This window comes from Erpetoichthys calabaricus, chromosome 7, assembly GCF_900747795.2.
Source record: "Erpetoichthys calabaricus chromosome 7, fErpCal1.3, whole genome shotgun sequence".
NCBI classification, from domain to species: Eukaryota; Metazoa; Chordata; class Cladistia; order Polypteriformes; family Polypteridae; genus Erpetoichthys; species Erpetoichthys calabaricus.
The window spans coordinates 130,928,120-130,953,548 of record NC_041400.2 but is presented as its reverse complement, the minus strand read 5'-3'; the positions used below and the strand labels follow the sequence as shown (position 1 = coordinate 130,953,548).

At 38.6% G+C, this 25,429-nt stretch overlaps 1 protein-coding gene across 5 annotated transcripts in view; it reads right to left on the bottom strand.

Annotated features, from left to right (window-relative positions):
* wrn (WRN RecQ like helicase) overlaps positions 1 to 25,429 on the bottom strand; it is a 203,781-nt gene that overhangs the window by 156,531 nt on the left and 21,821 nt on the right. For all 5 annotated transcript variants that reach the window (XM_051929566.1, XM_051929568.1, XM_051929570.1 and 2 more), the window contains exons 5-9: positions 20,607 to 20,755; positions 19,090 to 19,239; positions 8,598 to 8,664; positions 3,109 to 3,214; positions 2,440 to 2,848 (exon numbers count right to left, since the gene is read on the bottom strand). In XM_051929566.1, the coding sequence (XP_051785526.1) occupies positions 2,440 to 2,848; positions 3,109 to 3,214; positions 8,598 to 8,664; positions 19,090 to 19,239; positions 20,607 to 20,755 (881 nt within the window). The remainder of the gene's footprint in view (positions 1 to 2,439; positions 2,849 to 3,108; positions 3,215 to 8,597; positions 8,665 to 19,089; positions 19,240 to 20,606; positions 20,756 to 25,429) is intronic.

Below are 25,429 nucleotides of genomic sequence, written 5' to 3'. Positions count from 1 at the left end.
AGACTTCTGCACCTATCAACAGGTAGTTTGTCCCATTGTTCCTGAGCAAACTCCTCCAGCTGTATCAGGTTTGAATGATGCCTTTTCCAGACTACGTGTTTCAATACTTTTTATAGATATTTGATAGGATTCAAATCGGGGCTCATAGAAGGCTACTTCTATAGTACTAATAGTACTAATGGTCCAAAGTTTTGTTCTTAGCTATTCTTGAGTGCTTTTAGCTGTGTGTGTTGGATCATTACCCTGTTGGAGAATCCATGACCTGTGACTGACACAGAGCCTTCTGACCATGGGCAGTATATTATGCTCCAGAATATCTTGATAGTCTTGAGATTTCATTGGTCCCTGCACAGACTCAAGGCACTCTGAGCCAAACACAGCAAAGTAGCCCCAAAACTGAGCCTCCCCCATGTTTAAGAGTAGGTACTGTATGCGTTTTTTTTTAAGCTTATTTAAGAGTAGGTAGGCTGTTTTTTTTTTTTTAGCTTATTTTTTTTTTTATCTGTGGATAGATAGCTGATGTGACTTTCCAAAAAGCTCTAGTTTTGTTTCGTTTGTTCTAGGCACACTCTTCCAGAAGTATGGTGGAATGTCTACGGCATGGGGTGAATTTTCCTATTACAACCATGTCTAAGGAGGTTGGCTACACTCCCATTGACCTTCACCTTATTAAAAATATTTGCAACTGTTTGTCACAGGAACATCAAGCTGCTTGGAGACAGTCTTAATTTTCTTTCTGATCTCTTCAGATAACTCTCCCCCCTTTGCTTTCTTTGGCCCATTTTCCATGTGATTGCATGATTGGAGACATCTGTGATACCTATTAAAGAAAACAGCTAGTTTGAAAAATCACTCTATTCCAATTATTTATGGTCCCAACAAATGAAGGCTGGGCCATTTTAAAATATCTTAATAGAATAAGCAATAATCTCTTTTCGCTCTTGCTTTGCTTTACTCAATGATACATCAAAGATACACAGGTATACATGGAACAATTGCTTTTTCATGTAATTAGTTTTCAAGGGGCATACACAACTTTTTGAATGAGCTGTAAGGGTCCAACAAATCTGTTCACAAATGTACACAAAACCATTTTCCCAAATTGAATTATTAGTAATTCCAATGTGTAGAATATAAAATTTTATATGATGAAATTTTGGGCAAAGAAGTTAATCAGTGAAAATACAAACCAACTACAAACAGAAAAACACCTAAGCTTTTTAATACTCTAAAATGACCAGAATATGTTGCATTGCGTTAATGTGCAGTGTTGCATTAATAAAAGTTAATCTGGGGTTATTTCAGATCATGAAACAAAAAACAACTGATCATTCATGAACAAAGTTTATAAAGAAAATTCTTTTCACATTTTAGGGTACATAAGACGAAGCAAGTTTGTTTTATTGTTAACTAGTAGTGCAAACCCCGTTGAACTTGTTTGCCTTAAGTTCAGCGACAATGCTGAAAGGTTCAAGAATTTCAGCAAACTCTGTGAAATTTATCAAAGTCAATGGAGAGAAACTGAACTAATTTTGAATTTGTTATAAAGGTGCAGTGGTCTTTTAGGTGTAATTATGGGCTAAGAAAGCTTCTACCAATTATTCTGGAGCAATTATAGTGAGCAAAAATGTGACCTGAGCTGTGAGGAAGCACTGCTAACTACTGTACCACCATGCCTCTCTCAGATAAAATTATGTCACCTATCGGTACAGATATAGACCAAACACTTCTACATAGACAGAAATCAGAGAAATAGTGGATGAACTGTACTCATGCACAATTCTCATATCACATGGTAATATATATTTTTTTAATTATAAGTGATTGACTGCGTGAAGTAATTGTTTTAAACTGTCTAAGATACCTGCCTTGTGCAGCCCTGTCCCTCTGCAGAGGAGCAGCTGTATACAGCAGCAGTTCTCAAACTGTGCACCGTGGGGCATTGAGATCCTCTAAGAAGCACCATAATAAGTAAAGAGATAAAATTATATAACACTAGAAGCATCTGGGCTGATGTAAATTAGTGTTGTGTTTTTAATCTTATATTTTATCATAAGTGTATGTTTCACACTCCTGTCCTCCTTTGACTTAAATTGCTACACTTCAAATGCCCATGTTGTTGCAACTCTATTCAGAAAATGTGACTTTTTTTTTTTTTTAAACCAAAGAGACCCCCTATTACCACAAGAACTAAGTTGTATTGGCATGCTTTATTATGTCTGCCATGTCTGTGTAAACACTGTAAGTGAGCTGCATTTACTCAAAGATTGCTCCATCCACAACATGCATGTTCTCCATTTCCCCATCTAAAACTAACAACTTATTTTATAAGTTTTACTAGTGGAAAAAAGCATGCCATCAATGATGATTAAGGAAATTACAAAAACCAAACATGTATTCTAGCATTTTTATCAGTGGGCAAAAACATTGCGTCCTTACCTGTGCTAAAATAGCATGTTCCTCTAAATCATTTTCTTCAATTGCTTGCTTCTCTAGCATCTGAAGTTCATATTCTGTGATATCCAGTGACATCATGCATTCCCTTTGGACATGTTCATTTTGTTGTTGATGAGAAATCTCACGGTTTAGATTAGACTGAGCACATTTTAGTACATCAGTTGCTTCAGCTATTATGTGCATTCCTTGCTTGTCACTTTCATTATCTGTGGATCTTTTCTGGTTTAATTCATACTCATTATGAATTACATTTAAGTCAGAAGATTTATCAATAACCATTGGCAACAAAGTATGGTGTTCTTCCAAAATCTCCTCTTTAAATACATCCCCTTTTAGAATACTCCTTAAATTATTCAGCTTTAAAGAAATGTCATCCAATATACTTTCAGCTCTGTAAGAAAAAGCAATGAGAGGGGAAAAAAGCAATGCATGTATGAATATGAATAAGAAGACCTGCACCAGAATATAATAATGTCTCACGTCAGAAGAATTCTGTAATCATTATAGAGAACTGAGCTGCACTGAATGTAATGCACATTATAAAAATCAGACCTCATAAATTAAAAAAAGAAATCAGTTAATGCTGGAAATGCTATAAAACATGCACAACTCCTTTTAGTGAAATTAGGTTACCATAATCCTTTGCCTCACCCCTCAATATTTCTTATTTCTTCTGGAACCCGAGTAGACAGTTCTTGCATTTCCATGGATAAACAATGGAGCTTATCTTTGATATCTTCATGCACAGCTGCCGTTTCTGTAAATAATATGTGAGAAAGCTTTTAACTGAAATATCTAAGAATCATTTTAACTATACTTTGTAACCAGAATATTCACAGCTTCTATATTTTAACTTATTCTCATTTTTGAAATACATTTTCATTATTTCACTTTTTACAATGCTGCACTCTTACAAGGGTTCTTCTAAGATATTAGCAAACAAAGTAATGAACAAAACTACTTTCACAATAAATCAGTGATGGTCTGAGTAGTTCTTACAAGACTGTTTCATTAATGTAAGCAAAAAATGTCCTTGTGTTCTGCCATTGCTTTTTTAGGGTCTCAATCAGGCATAGTTGAAAAGGTACCCAGACATCCACCTGCTGGGTTACCTGACGTCTAGGAAGCACTGTATTCTTCCATTTAGGCCACTTCTCAATTATCCCGGCTTCTCTGTCTGTTGCCCTTGCTGGACAAATGCCACTTAGCTGCCCCTGCAATCCCACAGTGGCAGCTACAAAGCCTTTTCTGCTGCCATCGTAACTCTCTCCCCATGATGTTTCTTTTTAGATCCAGCCCTACCCTGCATCATCACTCATTATCTCTCACATGTATTCAACAAATTTGTTTGCCGTGCCAGTGTCCTTTGGCTCTGTTCAGTAAAAAGAGCTGTCTCTTTAACCTCTTTTATAAGTGGAACTTCCACTGTGGCCAAATTAAGTAAATAACAAAAGTTAGGTATTGATGTTATTAAAAATGTTTAAAAAATTGTGTTTTTAAATGTAACAGTAAAACGCCTAAACAGAAGATATTATGCAATTCTGAGGCTACTGTTAAACCCAACCTACGGTATGCCACCACATGCAATAAGGATCCTAAAGGCACTTATCAGTCTTTCTGATCAAAGCTGTTCAAGAATAATTATATTAAATAATAATATTAAAAATATTTCACTGCTATAAACATTGAACAAAGAAAATGGGCTCCAAAAGTTAAGTAAAAAGAAAAGTGAGATATTAGGAATAGCTTTAGAGTAAAAAAAAAAAATAATACACTTCTGCTTGTTTGCTTGAACATAAGATAACATTAACAAAAAGGTAAAACTTTGTAGATGACCAGTGTTAACAAATTAAAGGTGTTCAATGTCGAACATACTGTTTCTTCTTGGAAAAGACTTTTGAACTCAGAAAAATTCTTATTTCTTAGAACAAATTTTCTTTTATCAGAAAACAAACTAGAGAGCACAAGCAATAGACTGTTACATTAGTTTGTTTTATTCATTTTTTTGTGGGTTAGATGCATTTTTGTTTACAATGCAGAAACGTTTTATTTTGGTTTTGAATTATGGGGACTTCAATTTTACTTTCATTTTCTAGGTACAATACATATTTAGACTTTTTATTTTAAACATCATGCTTTGATACTACCATAACATCATTTTGTTTTCTTATGGGCAACTCCACTTTCTGCTCCTTTTGCCACTAAGCGACAATCAGTTGCTAGTGATATGATCCCAGATGTTGTGTCTGAATTTTTATACAGGCACCACACCGTGACAAATTACTGCAGGTAATTTTCCAACTTTTTTGTGTGAGTACTTTGTTCGAATTCCTGTTAATACATTTTACAACATCCTATAGACAGGGTTTCATCCCTCGCTCTCAATTTTTTAGTTATTCAGTCTCTGTTATATTTTGAAATGCTATTTTTTAAATTCTGATACTGATTTTTTTTTGTTTTGTATTTTGTAAATATTTTTTTATTTATTAATTTTTTAGTTTTATTCATTGCTGATAATGCTTCTGTGTGTTATATGCCTAGAGAACTATATATTGACCCTAAGGAAAAAACACATTTTTGTAGTACTGTATTTTGCATATATTTCAGTATATTAACATAAAGTTATTCCACTTGCCACTTCAGAGGTTTCTTATTTTATTATCATATTTACAACAGAACTATGAATTATGTGCCAATTTTGGAGCAGGAATGACTTTTCAGTCACTTTTTCAATTTCTCATTACTTTCATGGTTCCTGCAAAATTCTCTCATTTTCTTTACTAGTCCAAAATATTCTATCAAGTCAAAACTGATACTATGAGAGTATGCATACAAGTGTGTTGCCAAATGTGCTAGAAATGGAATCCTGACATGTGTCTATGGTCATGTATGTAACTATGCCCTCTGATATAACAGCAATAGGATCCTACCTTGTATCTGTGGCTGCTGGGGTATATCCTCAATAGAGTCTTGACAGATATACTATATTTATAGGTTACATTGTTTGGTCCGGATCATTATTTCCTATATACCTAGGAACTAAGTTTTGCATAGCAAAAATGATATATTTTGAAATTATATTTTGAAATAACACAGCTGGACAGTGATAAACCAGCTTAGCTCTGAGTTGGATACTTTAATTACTCTAAAATGGTCAATACAGGATGTGAATTGTTAGTTACATTCTTTTCAACCTGATAAACCATTTACAAAAACTAAACTATAGAATATTTTGGGGATAGTGTAGTAATTAACATTGTTTACTCACAGTTCTAGAGAACTGAATTTAAACCCCATTCTAATTAGTTTCTGAGGTGTCTACACATTCTTTATGCGCCCATACAATTACTATGGTTTCTTCCCATACCCCAAAGACAGAAAATTAGGTATAACAATATTTGGCAGCATTACCAGATGTTTTAAATGAAAAATTAATGTTGGGTTGTGCCTAATTTTTTTTTTAGCATGGAAACAACTATAAGCCCAGCCCGAACCCCAATGTTTTAATTAAATTATCTTTCAGTGCCTGCTCTGCATATCTGTCAATAGGATGAGGGTGACACAAAAATTGGTTGTTTCTCAAGGCATTATATGCTATTTTATTTTAAAGGTAGCAAAATGTGCCCTTCTTAAGATTTCAGAGAGGGTTTTTTTTTTAACATTGAAATGCAACATATTAAATTAAGAGAGAATAAATAACAATTCATTAATTAACAGTCTATCCACATCAAGGCTATCTAATAATAATAAATACTCAAAGTACAAAAGAGTAAATACATGTAAGGAGGGGTCCCAGTTATATATACACAATAATAAAACTGTCCAATTGTCTCCATCGTAAAATTAAACATTTGCAAAATTCCTACCCAAAAATCTATTACCACTTAAGCTTTGCATTCACATGCTACCTGATGGAAGTGTTACAAATTTCCAAGAGAACTTCTGAAACAAATATAAGGAAATTACAATTAGACGTGAATCAAATATAGTACACTCTGATCAGCCACAATATTAAAACCCCATGCTTAATATTGTGTAGGTTCTCCTCACACAACCAAAACATCTCTGACCCGTCTAGGCATTATGTATTCCACAATAAAATCAGACAGTGTCCTGTGGTATGTGGCACCAAGACGTTAGCAGCAAATACTTTAAATCCTGTAAACCCACATATGCTCGATTAGATTGAGATAAGAAATTTGGACGCAAAATCAACCGCTTCAACTATTTGTCATTTTCTTCAAACCATTCCTGAACAATTTTTGCAGTGTGGCTGAGCATATTATCCTGCTGATAAAGCCAACTGCCCTCAGGGAATATCATTGCCATGAAGGGGTATATGTGGTCTGAAACAATCTTTAGATTGGTGATCCATGTCAAAATAACTTCCACATAGTGTAGAGGTTCTGCAAGGTTTCCCAGCAGAACACCACCCAGAGCATTATAATGGCCCTGATGGTTTTCCTTCTTCCTATTGTGCATCCTGCTGCAATCTCTTCTCCATGTTAAGTGATGCACACGCACCCAGCCTTCCACATGATCTTAAGGAAAACATGACTTCAGACCAGGCCCCTTTCTCCCATTGCTTTATGGTTCAGTTATGATGTTCACATTCCTACTGTATGCACTTTCAGCAGTGGACAGAGGTCAACATGGGCATTTTAACCACTTTACCAGTTTAGTACTAAAACAAAAGTAATATTTATAATTTGTTACTAACACTCCCCTACTCTGTTTCTCTTCTCAGTACTCGCATCCGGCACTTCGTGCCACTGCTCTACTGCCAAGTTGTTTGCCTTCCTATGGAAAAAGTCATCTCTGATAAAGGAACACTGAAATCATAGGTTGGAAGGGTCCTTTCATCAGTTTGGCTGGCCCTGAGCTGACTCAGCTGCAGAATGGCCAGTGAGGGGGGAGGCAGCTTGTTGACCAAGGTCTCCAGGACTCTGAATAAATCTAAATCCTCATATGTGCTATAATTTATTCTCACATTTTGCTTTGTAGTTTGTACTGTTACTATTGTACTACTGTATTATATTTCTGAGGTGGCAATGATAGAATGGCCATCTACAGTTGTTCTGTGAAGAGGATGATTTATTTTCTATGGGGTCTTTCTCTAAATTGTCTTTCCCAAGATTTCATCCTTTTTTTTGCCCCAAAGGTTTTTTTTTTTTTTTTTACGTTTTTTTTAAGTTTTTTCTGGTTTTCGTAAGAAGTCAATGGTGGGGGTATGTCAAAAAACAGGACCTGTTAATGCAGCACTTGTTGTGTGATTTAGGCCTATACAAAAAATCAACAGTTGTTGTTGCTGTTGTTTGCTGCTGCACAACCCCATAAATAGCAAACTGTGATGCACTGTGTATTCCGACACATTTCTCTCATGGCCAGCATTAAGTTTTTCAGAGATTGTTCTACAGTAGCTCTTGTATGGGACAGAACCAGATAAACAGCCTTTGCTCCCCACACACATCAGTCAGCCTTGGCACCAATGACCCTGTCGCCAGTTCACTGGTTGTCCTCCCTTGGACCACTTTTGGCAAGTACAAACCAATATTATTTATACAGCCCACCTCTTAAGTCAGTGGGTAACTGATGTTACGTATATACTATTTGAAATTGAAAAAAATGTAATTCTCACTTAGATGATCTGACCAAAACTTTTTTAAAACCTGGCAGGATCTAATCAATAACATTTTAGAATAAGCATTTATATTGGAGTGAGTCATTGTCCAACCCACTATATCCTAACACAGGGACACGGGGTCTGCTGGAGCCAATCCCAGCCAACACAGGGCGCAAGGCAGGAACAAATCCCCAGGCAGGGCGCCAGCCCTCCGTAGGGCACACACACACCCACACACCAAGCACACACTAGGGACAATTTAGGATCACCTAACCTGTATGTCTTTGGACTGTGGGAGGAAACCGGAGCACCCGGAGGAAACCCATGCAGACACAGGGAGAACATGCAAACTCCACATAGGGAGGACCCAGGAAGCGAACTCCGGTCTCTAATGCGAGGCAGCAGTGCTACCACTGCACCACCGTGTCGCCAGCATTTAAAGTTCAAATTATTTTTGAACCTACCTAATGCATTATTGCACTATAAAAGACAATACATTAAAGCCAAAAAAACTCACCAACAGGAGAAGCGTCGTACTGGCCAGGATCAATTCTTTCAAGTTGTTTGTAAATAATAAAGCCCGCCTGAAAGGAAAATATCAAATTGTTGAGTTTTAATTTTTAGTTAGGTAATAGGGTATTAAAACATATATATATATATATATAGTTATAGCAACGTTTAGATTAAGCAAATTAAAATAAATGCACAAGAGGATTTTAAAGACAGACTCTACATTGTATACACAAAATATGACTTCAGCTCTAAAGTACATGCAGCAGTATGTGGTTCATACCAATACTGCAAGAAATAAGAGCTGTGCTGGATCTATGTGCAGCAATTCATGATCCTCCTGCATATGTAAGAAACTTGATAATTCCTCAACTGAAATGCAAAATTACCTACAACTTCAGTGTACTAGACACAAATCTCAATGTTGTATGTACTCTTGTACCACTGCCCCAAAGGTTGAGTGGGGAACTTCATAATTTAGAAAAAAGTCATTTACAAAAGTTTTTTTAAAAATAATTAAAAACTGGAGAGAAAGTTTTGCATATTGACTAGGGAACAAAGCTATTATTAGGATTAAATGCATTTTCAGGGTCCTGCAGGAAAATAGCTAGGTGGTAAAAAAATTAGGCCAAGACATTATCAGAAGCAATATGTTAGCGGAAACTGGTGTCCGTTGTGGTTGTAAGGCGCAATAAAATGATCAAAATGATTACTTAGCTGCAAAGCAAACTCACAAACACACCTACTCTTGGCTTTCATCCACATCAAAAACACCTGCATGTTATGTTAACAGGTGACTCTGAACAGTAAGAAAGAGAATGTGTGTGTGTATGTATTAGTGTTTTCTGCAGTAGACTAGATTCCCATTCATAGCCAGTTCATGCCTTACAATGTACGTCGCCAGAATGGACTCACACATTCCAAGGTCTATTATAGAATACACAAGTTTGTTAGTTCAAATTGAAGTAGTCTTTTTTTTTTTGTATTTTTTGACAGACTATATGGGTAGAAACTTTGAGATAAAATGAGGCCGTGACATACCAAGTATAAGAGCACTCATTATCCACATAGTTAAAGATTCATGGTAATATTTTACAAATTCCCCTCTCATCCTTATTCTGTCTGGATTCCCCTACTTTTATTTTATACTGGAAAGAAAAAAAAAACCTCCTAAGTGACATTTCTCGCACATAGACATGTGCAAATACAATAACAGTTTTAAAAAATTGGTTTAATAATTATAATAGTACAACGGCCCTGGCACTTGATAGTTGTGAAAGACCCATATTCTTAGCTGAAATTATGCTATGGATATCAGTTGCTCTTGCCTACTGGACATTTTAAACTGTAACACTTATTTAAAAATGGAGGATGGTCTCTATGTAACTTTCTTATCTTCTTACCATGTTATGCTTGAAGGAAATTCATGTTCATGGAAGACTTTTGATATGAAAATAACTTTCCCTTAAATGCTTTCCTGTTGCCCTCATCGTTTTACACTGGGCAGAGAACCATTTTTCATAGCAGGTGGAATATGTAATTAAAATCATCTCCTAAGGTTTCCACTATGTAATATTAATACTGAATAGGAAAAAATATTTAGCATCGACTTTAAATGTTTCAAGGTTTTATACAATGTTACTTTTTTTGATCTGGCACATCCATTATTTTATATGCAGTTCACTTGTTTACAGTTGCAGTGATATAATTTAAATCAATTCTTATTGACTGCTAAATGTGTAATTGAAAATGGATTAGGAGTGCCAGAGTGGATGGACTGGCATCTCCACTGGGATTGAGGATAATATCCTAACCGGCTGGGATGCCGTAATAGAAGAACCACAGGAGTGGAGCCGTAATTCAGCTGGGAGGAACCTTGATCCCTATCTCAGTCCGGATGAACAAATAATGGATCGACTATGGGAGGTATGATATTATGAACAATTCATCCCCCAGCAGAGGAGGCAGAGTGGTGCGGCAACAATCAGAAAGTTGACGATTCAAATCACGTAAATGCCAGAAGTGATTTCACTACATTGGGCCCTTGAGCAATTGCCCTTAAAGTGCAATTGCTCTGTCCTGGGTATGATTTTAACCTGCATCCAGCCCTGCAAGAAGGTCTTTCAAGTTAAAATTCCAAAACTCCAAAAGTCCAAAACATGAGGGTTGGTGGCAGGATTGGCACTCCAGGCACTGTAAAAAAAACCTCACACTGTTCCATTTGAACTAGTGTGATGCTGAGTATCCTAATTTGGGATTCTGAGGTGGTTCGTTGTGTGGTGAGTGCAGCAATGCACTGTATCAGTACATGCTCCTAACCACTCTCTCTCACACCCCTCTTACGGCTGCCAACCTTGGACACCTGCAGGGTTGCCTGAGAATTGTAATGAGGGAAGGGCAACTCTGTCAAGGTCTTTATCCAGTGTAGAGGATGTGGACCCACCTGTACTTGCTACCCCACTGGTTTTCATAAGAAGACACTGACAATACCATATCTTAGCCATATTGCTGGCATACGAGTCCTATTAATCTTTGTTTTGAGAAATTACTTCCACCTTGACAATGTTTTTAGTGAAAACTTCAAGCCTTGCCTTCCATTGCTGAGGTGTTTAACTTGCACATTGTTGAGAGATGAAGCAGATGGATGTTAGCTTCTTATTTACAGATTCTTGATTTCAGAGAACAACTTTAATTCAATAAATACAATGATGATGCTCAGAAAAGACTAAACTAAACATTCACAACATCAGTCAGATGAGAAATTGTACAACATTGGTTTTGCAGCAAAATTTTCTCAAAGCTACTCTTCCTCATTCTGCTTGTACTGAAATAGTTTTCATTGACTCTTACGGACAAAAAAACGATATGAGAAATATTGTGAAAATGCATGCTTCTCATGTCACCTATAGTCAGTCAGTCAGTCACTATCAAACTCGTTATATCCTAACATAGGGTCACGGGGGTCTGCTGGAGCCAATCCTAGCCAGCACAGGGCGCAAGGCAAGAACAAATCCTGAGCAGGGCATCAGCCCACTGCAAGGCACACACACCCACACACCAAACACACACTAGGGACAATTTAGGATCACCAATGCACCTAACCTGCATGTCTTTGGACTGTGGGAGGAAACCGACGCAGACACGGGGAGAACATGCAAAATCCACGCAGGGAGTGCTACCACTGCGCCACCGTGCCACCCCGTCACCTATAATAGTCTTTCCAATTACCATTTCTTCTGATACTAGCTGTTAAGTCTGTCATATTCAAATACAATGTGATTGAAAATTTCTTTCCTTACTAAAGCTTATTCCCACCATTAATATTTAAACATGAATGTCATTCTTTTACATATAAAACTGCATCCGAAAATGAATGGAAGGATAATTGTCTTATTATTGTAATGGTATTGTAGTATTATTATTGTAATGTTATTGCATTATTTCTGAAAATATGATGTAGGGGACAGCCAGCAGCCCAACCCGGATGGGACGCCAAACAGATTGAAGGATGGGGGAAGGCAGCTTCTTTAGGTGGACTGCCTCCCCCAGAACACTAGATGGGTTGCGGCGGTGCCTGTGATTCCCACAGGGAATCATGGGACTTGGAGTTCTTTACCTCAGCCCTGTTGGGTACAGCAGGTGCTGCCAGGTTGGTTACAGACCATCTTGGCAGAAGAGCAGAAGCACCCCAAGGTGGGCCTGCATAAACGAAGTTGCAGGAGAAATGAGGGAGTCAAAAGTAGAGAGAGAGAGAGAAAGAATAACTATGTGCTATGCCATGGATATACTTATGGCTATGGTTGTAAGAAGCACTGTTGTGAAGAGGTCCCCACAGAATAAATAGACTCTCTGTGCTTTTAACTTCTGTCCTGTGTCTATTATGTTGGGTTTGGGGAGTTGGAGCGCCCCCTAATGTCCACAAGTGGCATCTCAGATGGGACTTCCTGGCCATCTGTAGGAAAGCGACCCATTTTAAAAAAAATTCTTGTGGACAAACCCTGACACGACAAAGCTATGGCACGAGTTGGCCTGTCAGAAATTCCTTGCTGGTTGAGAATGGGGAAGAAGAAGAAGAACTGGCAGACCAACAACATGCTGCTGAGTCAAGAGCTCGAAATTGTCAGCATTGGAGCCAAGACAGAGAGCAACCTAACCTATCGGGAGGAAGGAGCTCCGGATGCTGGCACCCAGGAAGAGATAAATGCCAGGGAGGAGATCAAAGGGTCTCAGGACTGTGTTAGGTGTGTTCTATGCTCGTACCTTCAAAAAGAAGAATATCCAGAGGTCCATCAAGGAACAGTCTATGCAAACAAAGACGATGGTGGCTCCGAAAGGCATCCGAGTGCCAAAGACCCTAACCAGCTGTATGTCAGAGGGGGACACGTGACCTGCCCCAAGGAATCATGGGATAGAAAAGGTCCATGAGCCTACATTTGCTGATTCACAGCCAGGGTTTGGGGCTTATGAATACCTGATCCAGTCACCGGCCAATCAAATAATGATTTTGATATGCAGAGCTGGAAAGGCTGCTCCAGCCTGTACAGGCTTTCTTGCAAATTATAATGAAGATCAAGAAAATAATCCAAGAAGCTGGAGATGATGGCTGAGGCACCCTTGCGACGGGCAGAAGAGTACCATGGTGGCTTGGCCTTGGAATACCTACTAGGGCGATTTTGGCAGTACTGGTGAGTGTCACTGGTACCGTACAAGAAAAGGGGAGGCAGATTGGGAGGGCCCCACGATTAGTACGGGGTGCCAAGTAGCCTCAGCCCTACACTTAACAGCTGTGTGATGACCGATTGCCTGGTGGGGAAGTCAGACGAGTCAGAACAGCTGTTTAGTGACAGCTTCCAGGCTGTACAGACCCTTGTTACACCAGCAGTGGTCATATGCAACCTGAAAGGGGCGCAGACAGTATGGAGTCTCTTTCTATCCCACAGAGAGACCCAGACGATCACTATACTCCAGACTGAAAAGGAAATCCACAATGGAAAGCAACCATATAGCAAAACAGGAATCACCAGGATTCTAAAAACCTGGACCTACATCCTTTTGTAAAGATATCAGGAACACTACACACCCCTTTCCAGCAACCTCATGACCCCCCCATGCTCTCATATCCCATCCACTGACAGAAGAGTCACCAGAGACACAAATGTCGCTGCCGAGGTAAGTAAACCTTTTGACGTGGTCAACACTCTCTCTCCGCAGACAGACTCACAGTAGACGGCTGTGCCCAAGAAGTCATTAAAAGCCTGGATTTTGTTTTTTATCCAGGACATTCCCAAGCCCAGATCAGAGTCCCCATTGACTCTGCAAGGATCACAGCAGTGTCAGCAATGTCAAGATCAGTGAATCTTTCTTCAGCAACAGATGCCCTACAGCCACTGGACCCCATGACCCAGCCCAACACCTAGTCCATGCAAGCACTGAACAAGGTAGGAGCAAGAACACACCCCTGACGAACCCCAGAATCAACTGGGGAAAACACAGAGGTTCTGCCTCCACTCTGCACAGCACTCACAATGCCAGAGAACAGGACAGCAACTCTGAGGGATCCCGTGAAGTCTCAGGATGTCCCACAAGACAGTTTGATCAACTGAGTCGTAGGGTGAAAATCGACAAAGGCTGCAAAGCAACTCTGCCGATATTCGCTTTTACACTCCATGAGAACCCTCAGTGAAAGAATGCATCAACGGTAAACTTCTTAGGCATAAAACCACACCACTTCAGCTGCTGGTAGCTGAGAAAGTGATCATGGATCATATTGAGGATGACCATAGCAAGGACCTTACCCATCACCGAGAGCAGTGTTATCCCCTTGTAGTTGCTGCGATCCAGGCAATCACCCATCACCTTTCCAGTTAGGGACAAGTATCGTTTTTCTGGGAAGACACCAGTTTCCCAAATGGACACAAAGATTGCTTGCAATGCCAGGAAGACAGCCTTACCACCAGCCTGGAGAAGTTCACCCCAAATACCACAGATCCCTGCAGCATTCCCTATTTTCAGCTGGTTCACCACCTGTGCAATCTCAGTGAGATTGGGTCGCTCACAGCTATTTGGAGGATCTGCCTCAAGAACCGTAGACCCAGAGATGTCCAACATTCTAGCCGGAGGATCCACTTTAAACAGTTGCTCAAAGTAGCCAGCCCAGCAAGTCACAATTGCAGCGTCGTCCATAAGGACTGTTCCATCACCTGTCCAGACTGTGACTCTACAAGGAACAGATTCAGTTGTGCGTAATGTTTCAATTCCTTGACCACAGATGGTGTGTCACTTGCTTACAGATTTATCTAACAAGCACCTCCTTATCTGCCCTCTGAGCCCTTGCAGCCTTCCTTCTCGGTTGTCAGTACAGACCGGATTTGCCATCAAGCCATGCTCTGCAACTACTCTCGATAATATTCAGGGTGGCCTGCGAGATGAAATACCTCCTTCTGTGAACACTGGCAACACCAACACAACCCTCAGGGTATTGTCACAGAGAGTCTCCCACATCAAATTAGGATCAGCATTCACACCCAAGTATACAAGTTCCTCACACATACTGCGTGAAAAATCATTAGAAACAGCCTGACCTTGGAGTGTGGCCAAGGCCAGCCTCATTTTCCTAGTAGGTGGTAGCCTACTTGAACTAAGCTGGATCTTCACAGTAGTAACAAGTCTGTGGTCAGAATTCACAAACTGGGTACTTCTGTAGACCCTGCAGTTCTGTAGAAGCTGCCAGTGTCTGCCAACGAGGATGTGACAGATCTCCTTCACCACACCACCAGTACTGGAGTACCAAGTCCAACGATGCAGCTCAGGATAGTGAACCAGGATCCAGCAATCTGCAGCCAAGAACCTTTTGCAAAGTCAAGGAACATGGAACCAGATTCACCCTTCTTGCCCGACCTATGGGGACCAACACAATCTTCACAGCCAGCCCTGTCAGTGCCAGTGCTTACATTGCAGTCACCCATGACCAGAGGAGTGTCACCTCGTGGACACCCATCAACCAAAGTTGCGAATAAAATGTCTCCCTCAAAGAGACATCACTCACGGCAGTCAAAGCATACACTCAGACAACAGACAAGGCACCCAAAGAGTGCTTTTAGCGGAGTCTCATAATATGCTCATTGAAAGGAATGACATTGGACAGCATCAGAAGGGGCCAATCCACCACAGCAAAAGCTACTCCCCAAGTATGACAGCCGGTCTCAGGTCTGTATAACTCAGAGTGTGCCGCCACTGAGATGCGGAGTTTACAAAGCTCCTCTGACAGCAGAGGAAGATGGGCGCCATGCTGAACAGACAAGATGTTTCCACTCACCCACCTGGATAGGCTGCCTCAAATTAGGACCCAAGTGCTACCTTGCAGAAGGCGACACCTCAGCACCGCACCAGTTCCAAACACCAAAAGGCCAAACCCAATTGGCTCTCCAACAGTTTCAACTTGCCAGGGGTACCCTTAATAATGTGATCAGCCTTCCTGTAGGTGGCTGTATCAGAGCTACTCCCACAGACAGCAGAAAGGAGACTTGTCTGCCTTCTTGGAGTTGCGGGAAGTTTTTATGGTGGCTGGAGTGCCAATCCTGACAATAACCCCAAAGTATTCCCTACAAGTTGGAGGACCGTTTGCAAGGCCAGATGCAGTTTAACATCATACCCAGGACATACCCAGATTTTTCATATTTGTACTATACTATACTTTTGCTTTTTTATTGTCCGTAATTGCTTTTAAATATGCGTCAAATATATACAGCTATTCTTCTTTCTTTTGACCTTTTTTTTTTTTTTTTTTAAAAAAAAAAAAAAAAAAAAAGTGGATGAAGTGCCAATCTTGCCACTCACATTAGGTCCCAATCCAGGTGGTTCATTGCTCCCAACTTTTCTCTGTCTCAGTTTCAAATGAGTTATACACTTAATTATGCATAAAAGAAAAACAAATTCCTGGGGAGGTGTACAACATGCAACTTAAGGCAATGACTGAAATGGAATTAGAAAGCAGGACACTGGATTTGTGAAGTAATTGTTGTACCTTCATACCACCCTAATGAAATGCGGCCTTCTCTTTTTGCAAAATATAGTCATATCATAAATCCAGGTGCCAAAGTAGAAAAACGGGTCTAAAAATCAATTCCTCAAATATGTATACAATACACCCCCAAAATTCGCAGGGAATACGTTCCTAGAGCACCCGCGAATTGTGAAAAAACGAGACTTTTGGATGTGGTTAAAAAATGCCTTTTAAAAGCCTATTTTATAGTTTAAACCCTAAATACAGTATGCCCCCAAAAGCACTTTTAATTTCGTTGCAAACTCAGCTTAATACAGTAATACATTACCTAAAAAATTACCTTAATACTTTACCTAAAAACAGAATGTAAAGGTAAACCCGTATACTGTACAGTACTGTACTGCTATGTCTCCTGCAGTGCTAGAATATAAAATACCAATGTTACCGCTATACGTACTGTAATTCATGCAAGCGCGTTTTCTTTGGCATGCGCTGTCGTTTTCTTTGTTACACGTAGAGTAAATACATAACAATTTCATTTAAGTAAAATACAGTAAAATGTACGGGCACTCACCAATGATGAATGAAATTGATGATGATGATGAAGTAGCTGTGCAGTATGATGCAGAGGATTTAAAACTCCTCGGGTGGCGCCTCTTCTTCAGGTGCTCCAGGAGGAGTTGTATCTTTGGAAGGGTCTTCTTCTGGTGGGGTTTCATGCTGGCTTTTCTTTATAGGTTTCAAGAACATTGTGATGGGAAGTTGCTACATTGTCTCCTGTAGCGAAATGCTGGTACAATTTCCGTGCTTTCTCACGGATGATGTTATGTCCAAGGGGATGTTCTTCCTGCAGTCGGTGATCCACAATGCCAAGGCAGATTCCATCCTGACGATATTTTTATTCCTTACGGTCGTTACCTTTTTGGCACTACCACAGAAACTTACAGATATGGTACTCCAGATCGCTGCTTCGTTCTTCTTTATGTAGCGTGCGGTGCTTTCATTAATACCATAGTGGCACGCTACTGCAGCATAACTTTTTAATTCCCAGAGCAAATCCAGTAGTTCAACCTTCTCCTGGAGTGTTTTAAACTTCTTCTGGAGCTTAGGCTCAGTGCCAGAAGCCTTAGAAGGTGCAGGGCGTTTCGGCAACATCTTGTGCGTTTAAGAATAACAAAATGAATACAATAACAAAATGGAAAACACGAGGACACTCAGCTGGAGACGCATCACAGGGCAGTAGTCAATCAGCAGCAAGGAGAAATGAATAACGCTCTCGGATTGGCTACTTTCACTGTCCCAAACCGCGTTTCTCTCAGCGGTGGTAAACCCACTCACCTGGAGACGCGTCACAGGGCAGGAGTCAATCAGTAGCAAGGAGAAATGAATAACGCTCTCTGATTGGCTACTTTCACCATCCCAAACCACGTTTCCCTCAGCGGTTGCTTCCTGTTCTCTCTACAGCACAGTATTGCCACGAAAAAAGCCATAAAAAATTGCAGAGGATATTTGCGCTTTCCGCTAACAAGTAATAGTTAGGTTCTAAGGAAAAATCCACGAACGACTGAGTAGGCGAACCCTGAACCGCGACTTTGCCAGGGTCTACTGTACTAGGTTAACTGGTGACTCCTAAAGAGCCCTATATTAATAAGTATGGGTGAATACACGAGTATGGTGCCCTCTTAGCATAACGCACAAGGCAGGATCCAACCCTGTATAGACTGCGAACTTGAAATTATTTCAGCATTAAATATATGTAACCATACAACAAATGCTGTATTTCCTTAAAAAAATCAGAACTGCTGGACTGTTGTAAAAATTCTAATGTCATTTATACTGTAGTATAACAGTTATTGTTATGAAATTATCTATGTAAAATTGATTGCTTGATTGGTACATTTATGTCTCCAATAATAAAATGAGCTCAGAACTTTGCCCTAAGCAACAATTATGTTGACTGTTACATACTGTTTTTACAGCTATGTCTAACCAAATAACAACCATATTTTAAAATATAGTTGTCAGAAATAACGATTTTTATGATCAGATCCCAGAGAGCTGTTGTAATTCAACAAGTTAGTAATTTTTTCCCTTGAAATTGCATTTTGTAATATTTCTTAGTATATAGAGCATTTTGCATAAACCATGAATGGAAAGCTAGTTAGTAACAAGTGGCAAACATAACATTCTGTGAACCACCAAATACTATTGAAAGTTCACTTATACTAGCAAAACAAATACTGTACAGAGCACAATTTTAACCCTAAAATCTAGCTTATGACAGGATGCACAAAAAACTGTCAGTGTTAGAAATAGTAACATTGAGCTAAATTAAAGATATTAAACAAAGAACAGACTGAGAGAGGGCTTAAAACACAATAAACATATTAAAAGTCTACATAAAAAAACACATAAGTCAAAAATTTTCACTTACGCATCATTCTCAAGTATAAAAAATTAAATTCACTTATTTAGGATCAGCCACCTAAACACTTACATAAGCATCAATGGCTGCATACTTTTTTTGCTCCTCCGTAAGTATAAAATCTGACCAGTTGCTGCATCGCACAGATTTTTCCTTTAACAATTGCTTTTTAAACAAGTGCTTAACTAGGCCATCCAGACTCCATTTTTCATAGCACTTTAACTGAAAAAGGAAAATAATTATTTTACATTAGCAGGAAATTAGATAAAAAATGTACTGCATCAGAAGTTGAAAAAAACACTACATTCTACTTCAGCCTTGTCATATCTAACAGATTCACTCTAGATCAGCAGCTATTTAAATAATGTGTTGTGCAGAAAAATGCAAAAAACATACTAATCACAACTTAAACATGTGTTTTATTATGTTCCTTTTAAATTGTGGTGGAAAATAAATTATGTTATTTAAGAAATAATACAGTATTAGATAACTGACTGAACCCACACTCATTTATATTTATTAGTGAGGAATTAATACAATGCCTAGCACCCAAATTTGAAAAATTTGTTATCAGTAAGGCAGTACTGACACAGCAGAATTTCAGCAAAATTGCACTTTGTCAGTCAATACACAAAATGAGTGTTTTTGACATGTTTCGTTAAATTTCTTCCCAGGTGTTCATGAAGACAAGTAACATAACCAATCAACCATCTTTTACTGGTATAGTAATACTATGCAAATGCCTGAATTTTCTCTACAGAACAACAGAATACTTTATTTTACATATATTTAAATGATAACTCAACATTTTTGGAAATGATAAACAAAAACAATGAACAGAAGTGAATTGAAAATGGTGAGGTTTTTGGTAGGTTTTCTACTTACACCTTAAATTACCAAAAATAACAACAATATTTAATGTGAGAAAATTTTAACAACAAACAACTCTACAGGGCACTTGACTATAGTCTGTGAATGTAAATAGTAATGTTCTCATTTTAAATCTTTCAATATGACAAATGTTGAATATTACTTGTACAATCAGTGAGAGCTGCAATCATTGATACTATTTCATAGTACACTTATTTATATATTATTAAACATAATTATAACTTGCGTAGCACTATTGTAGATATAGGGAGGTCACTTAAAGCTCACTGACAGTGAGTGTCCTGTATAAGTTGAAAATTTCCTTTAGTTTAGTACGCTAAACTGCTCTTTTGGTGGAAAAACTGATGTTTGTGCCATTTCTATTACTACGGATTTGTGAGAATGCTTACAAGTAATTTTATATAAGGAAACAAAAAGAAGGCAAAAATAATTTAACATAGAGTTATCATTTAAACAATTTGCGACATACAACCTATGAGCCACTATTCTCAGCAGGAAAAGAGATTTGAGAAGATGAGATTAAATGAGATGATATAACCTGTGATGCAAAGGGTGATCATTACAAGTTTTCGATGTAGAGTGAAGCAATATGCAATTAAATGACATAAAGATGGCTTTACACATTAGATATAAACTTAATAAATTCCATGTAGCATTCACATATACAGCAAATTAAAAAAACATTTTAAGAAGCAAACCTTCATATTTGCTATTTCAACAAGTTCAACAGTGTTCTTCATCTTTATATCATAATCACTCATAAGCTTCCAAGCATCTCCATTTATCCCAACGCCCACTTTCTTGATTGACTCATCCTCAAGTAACCTTTTCAGGGCTGATGGAAACCCTGTAATGATACCATAGTTGTTTTAGAATATCTTTTGTCACAATCTTGTCCAGTTTATAACTTGGAAGAATGTTGATAAATTGCTAGTAAATGTATCTGCAAAGGGGATTAGAGAATAGTTACTTCTTACTTTGTCATTACTTGACAGCATTAGAGAAAAGACATGAAACACATTCTGACCAAATCATAGGACAGTTATTAATTAAGTTATTAGAAGTGGTGAAAGGTGTAGATTGGTTAGTGGGGGTCAACCTCCCTTCCACTTTTGTTTTAGAAGCAAGTGAAAAGTACAGTATTAACAATTGTCTCTTACATTCTTTAACATACAGAAGACTCCTGTTGATTGAAAGAAATTTGGCCAGGCAGTTATTGAGCAGTTTTTGGAAACTGCCTTTAAAAAATAAACACAAGATCAAGAATGAAATGTTTGTGAATATTTCAGGGAAGACATGTATGGTGGGCTTACTATTTTAGGGTAACTTTCAATCCCAAGAAATTGCTTTGACAGTGGCTTTAAAGTGATCCCAGGCAAAACACAATTATCCACATCTTACCAGGTGGACACAAGCTTTAAACTAGGTAACAATATAATTTATAGCTAACGTACAAGAATTAAGAAGCAAAATTTTACTGTGGGTGTAAACAGGAGTGTTATCTGCCTGAAGAAACCAGTAATGAGTAGTCAACCCAAGAAGATTTTTCACTTTATATAATTAGCATTTGTCCATATGCAGTTGTCTTTCTTTGCAAAACTGATTGGTCACATGGTTTATAAGGACCACCGAGTTTAACTAGGATCCAAAGTGGATCCTACCTTAATAATAAAATGAAAAATAATAGTAATAAAATTAATTTTAATAGTCCATCCATTTTCCAACCCGCTGAATCCGAACACAGGGTCACGGGGGTCTGCTGGAGCCAATCCCATTAAATCACAAAAACAATAAAATAAATTTCATTTACATAGATCCTTTTACAGGTCTCACAGATATTCAAAGGGCCACAACAGGAACAGAAACAGAAAAAGAGGGGAGAGAAGTTAATATTAAACGTATTAAGCATAAAACAAAAGTAAATAAAAGAAAAATATAATTTTGTGTTAGAGAGATAGAACTTTATTTGTCCCCAGGGGGAAATTTGGCCTTTTACATAAGCCTGATAGATAAATAAATAGACACACACACACACACACACACACACACACACACTATGGTCTGAACACACACCAAAATGACTAACAATAATGAGAATTATTGAGAAAGGACACTTCTGACTTGGCAGTTATACTCACAGTGAGGCATTATGCAGGCGTATTGCTATTGATATAAAGAAGCCCCAGTAGCATTTCTTGACACTCTTATGAATAATTTGTTGGCTGAAAGTACTCGGTGTTAGTGTGTCAGAGAGAGGATGTTTAGCATAATGGCACTCAGTTTTGCTTTCATTTTTAACGTTCGGGTTAATGGGCAGGTATGTTGTAAATTGCCTTTGAGAAAAATTAATTGTGTCAGAAAATATGGGTGCAAAAGAGCTGAAGGCTCTGTAATTCAGATTAACATTTTATACAGTGAAAGTGAAAAAGTAAGTACCCCATATATGTGAACATTTGACCTTAATTTAAACCAGGGTTCCTCAACCACTGGGTCAGTCGCGGATCGCCTATATGATTGATAGCGCTGCACAATGTTTCCCATTTCTAACTAACCTTGTTTTTTTTATGAACGGGACCCCAACCCCCACTTTTCCAAACCCATTCACAAGTGAGTCATCAATGAATTTAAAAGGGCAAAAGTGGGATGCAGGACCATAAATATTGAAAAACAATGTCCTTCATGGCTCTGCAAATGGCAGCCTCGCTTTGGTGCTCTCTAATATTTTGTCTGTTTTCGTTTATTTATCCCATCGTTTGGTGTTCAACTGTAATCAAGTATATCCATGAAGAATTATTGAATATTCTGCAATTCACTTTGTGTGATTTGACACCAGATTTTTCACAAATAAGAACTTTATCTTAGCTGGTGGAGCAGTAACAGACTCAGAAAAAGACAGCAGGGTTTTCGAACAGAGCTTCCCAGTTTATATCTGGTGAACCTACACTCTCTAGGCAATAACATGCATGAACTGTTACTCCTCAACAGAACTCACAAGGACTTTTTACTGTCTTCTGCTCTGTTTCACAGAAATCTGGTTAAATGAATCTATCCCGGACTCGGCATTACACCAGCCTGGCTTTCAACTTTATAGAGTGGACCGGAATCTGCTTTTATATCGATGAAGGTTGGTGTATTGATGTCACAGTATTAAGTAAAATGTGCAGTTCTGAATTAGAAATGCTTTTTGTTAACTCTAGGCCTTTTTACTCACCGTGAGAGTGTTCCTCATTTATACTGTTTAGTGTATACATTCTACCTCATGCCAGCGTGAGTGTGGCACTGCAAAAACTGGCTGATCAGATAACAAGCATAGAGAAAAATTATCTAAACTCCTTTCTGATTATTCTGGGTGATTAATGTTTGATTCATTTGCTCCCAGCCTATAGGAGTAAGTTAAAATCTGATAAACCTGTGATTAATACAGTGAGAAGGTGGACTAATGAGGCAAAGTTGAAGCTGCAAACCTACTTTTAATCTACGGGCTGTGGTGTCTTTGCACATACTGCTGTTAATTTAGATGAACCAGCAGACAGAGTAACATCTTATGTTAGCTTTTGTGAAGATTGTGTCTCCACCAGGACCTGGTTAAAATGTAACAATAGTAAGCCACGGTTTACTACAAAACTCAAGCAGCTTCATTAAGCTAAGGAAGATGCCTATAGAAGTGGGGACAGAACACTCCTTAGGCAGGCAAGAAACACACTGAAAAAGGAAATCAGATTAGCTAAAAAGAGTTAATCTGATAGGCTTAAAAATCAGTTTTTAGCCAATGACCCCGCATCACTGTAGAAAGGACTGCAAAATATTACAAATTTCAGGAAACCATCCCCCCATATTGCAGTAAATCACCAGCTGGCTGACGAATTGAATGCTTTTACTTCAGGTTAGAGAAGCCCCAGAAAACAATGGACATTATCTCCAGCCCTCTCATTGTACAAACTTACACAACTCTCCCCCTCACACATTCTCCCATTCAACATGCATTAACACTTGAATCCCTGAAGCCTACCACCTTAAATTCTCTCGCACATCCTCATCAGCGACTTTTGTTTTGCAAATGTGTCAATCAGCACAACCAGCAAGCAGCCTGCTATCCTATCCCCCACTGACGCAGCTTTAGTTGTAGACCAAGTTCTCCCAGCTCAAGTTTGTTTATCTGTGTGTGAAGTGCCTGGAGTTGTATAGGGCAAATAACATCGTTATTTGGAACACATACATTTCATATGTGTTCCATGTCTACAACGATCTTTGTAAATGTAGGATGACAGGAAATGCAAGGCAAGAAATGTTGAACACAGCTTAAACAGACACTTTTTTCATGTTATAGTACTAATGACAACATTTTGACATGAAGTGTATAATGTGTGAAGACCTAAGTCCAAATACCAAACAAACACTTTCACAATAGACACAGATATAACAAAAAGAGTGCACTTTTTTTCAATAATTTAACCAAAGTAACAGAAATTGGGATAGGGTACGACACACACACCCAAATATATATGTCTGCTTGGCTGGTTTAGAGGCAAGAACTGCAGTCTCCAAGTCAAGAGGTGGTGGGTTCGATTCCAGGTCTTTCATGCATTGAACTGTTTTGAGTACTGAGTGGCTATTACTATTATAAAATAAAAAGCATACATTTAATTTATTTGAGTTTGTAACAGCCAGTGTAAATTTATGGCACTTGTAAAAGTTAGCGTTTTGTTTCATTATTCTTTTATTCTCTCAGTCACGTTCACGATCTGACACTGTTAGATACCAAATAAAGACGTGCTATAACAGAGGTGAACTCAGATGAGAATAAAGATTCTACATCAGAGAAAGAACAGAAGCCTTCCCCGCAAGAAACGTCCACTCACACATAAGAACGACGCAGATGCACCAGGTGTAAAGGCAAAAGGTGGCACCGTTTGGATGCAGCAAGAAGTCGGATGTCATCCTGCCAATGAATCTGCTACGTGCATGTCCTTCAACGAAACAGCAGGGCTTACAGAGCTTGCCAAGGTATCGTGCAAAGTCTTATTTGTGATTATTTTTTGTGATGGTCTTTATATAAAAACATTAATATGTTACTTACATAAAAGCCAGATCGAATGTTATTTAACTTGATTAATTTACTTATTTCCCTACAACGTAAAGTCACAAGTAGACTGCAGAGCTTCCTGTGTTTGATCGACATGGGCATGCTGACAAAGTACATGTGTACTGAGGTGACTTTAGCTGCAAGAGGAAGCTCCGGTCTCATTTTATAAAACTGTTGTTACGGTTTTGCCTTTGTCCAGAAATGGCTCCATAAGCTTTATGACCTTAATCTCGGAAAGTCTTTCTCCCGTGGGGTGACTGGAATCTTTTCCTGAATAAGGAGTGGCATTGCACATGTACTTTGTCAGCATGTCCGTGTTGATCAAACACAGGCCACCACTGGGTTCATCAGGAATGGTGACAAGTCTGCATACAGACGGAAGGTTAAGCAGCTGACCTTCTAGTATAGTCATAATAATCTGGAGCTAAACACTCGCAA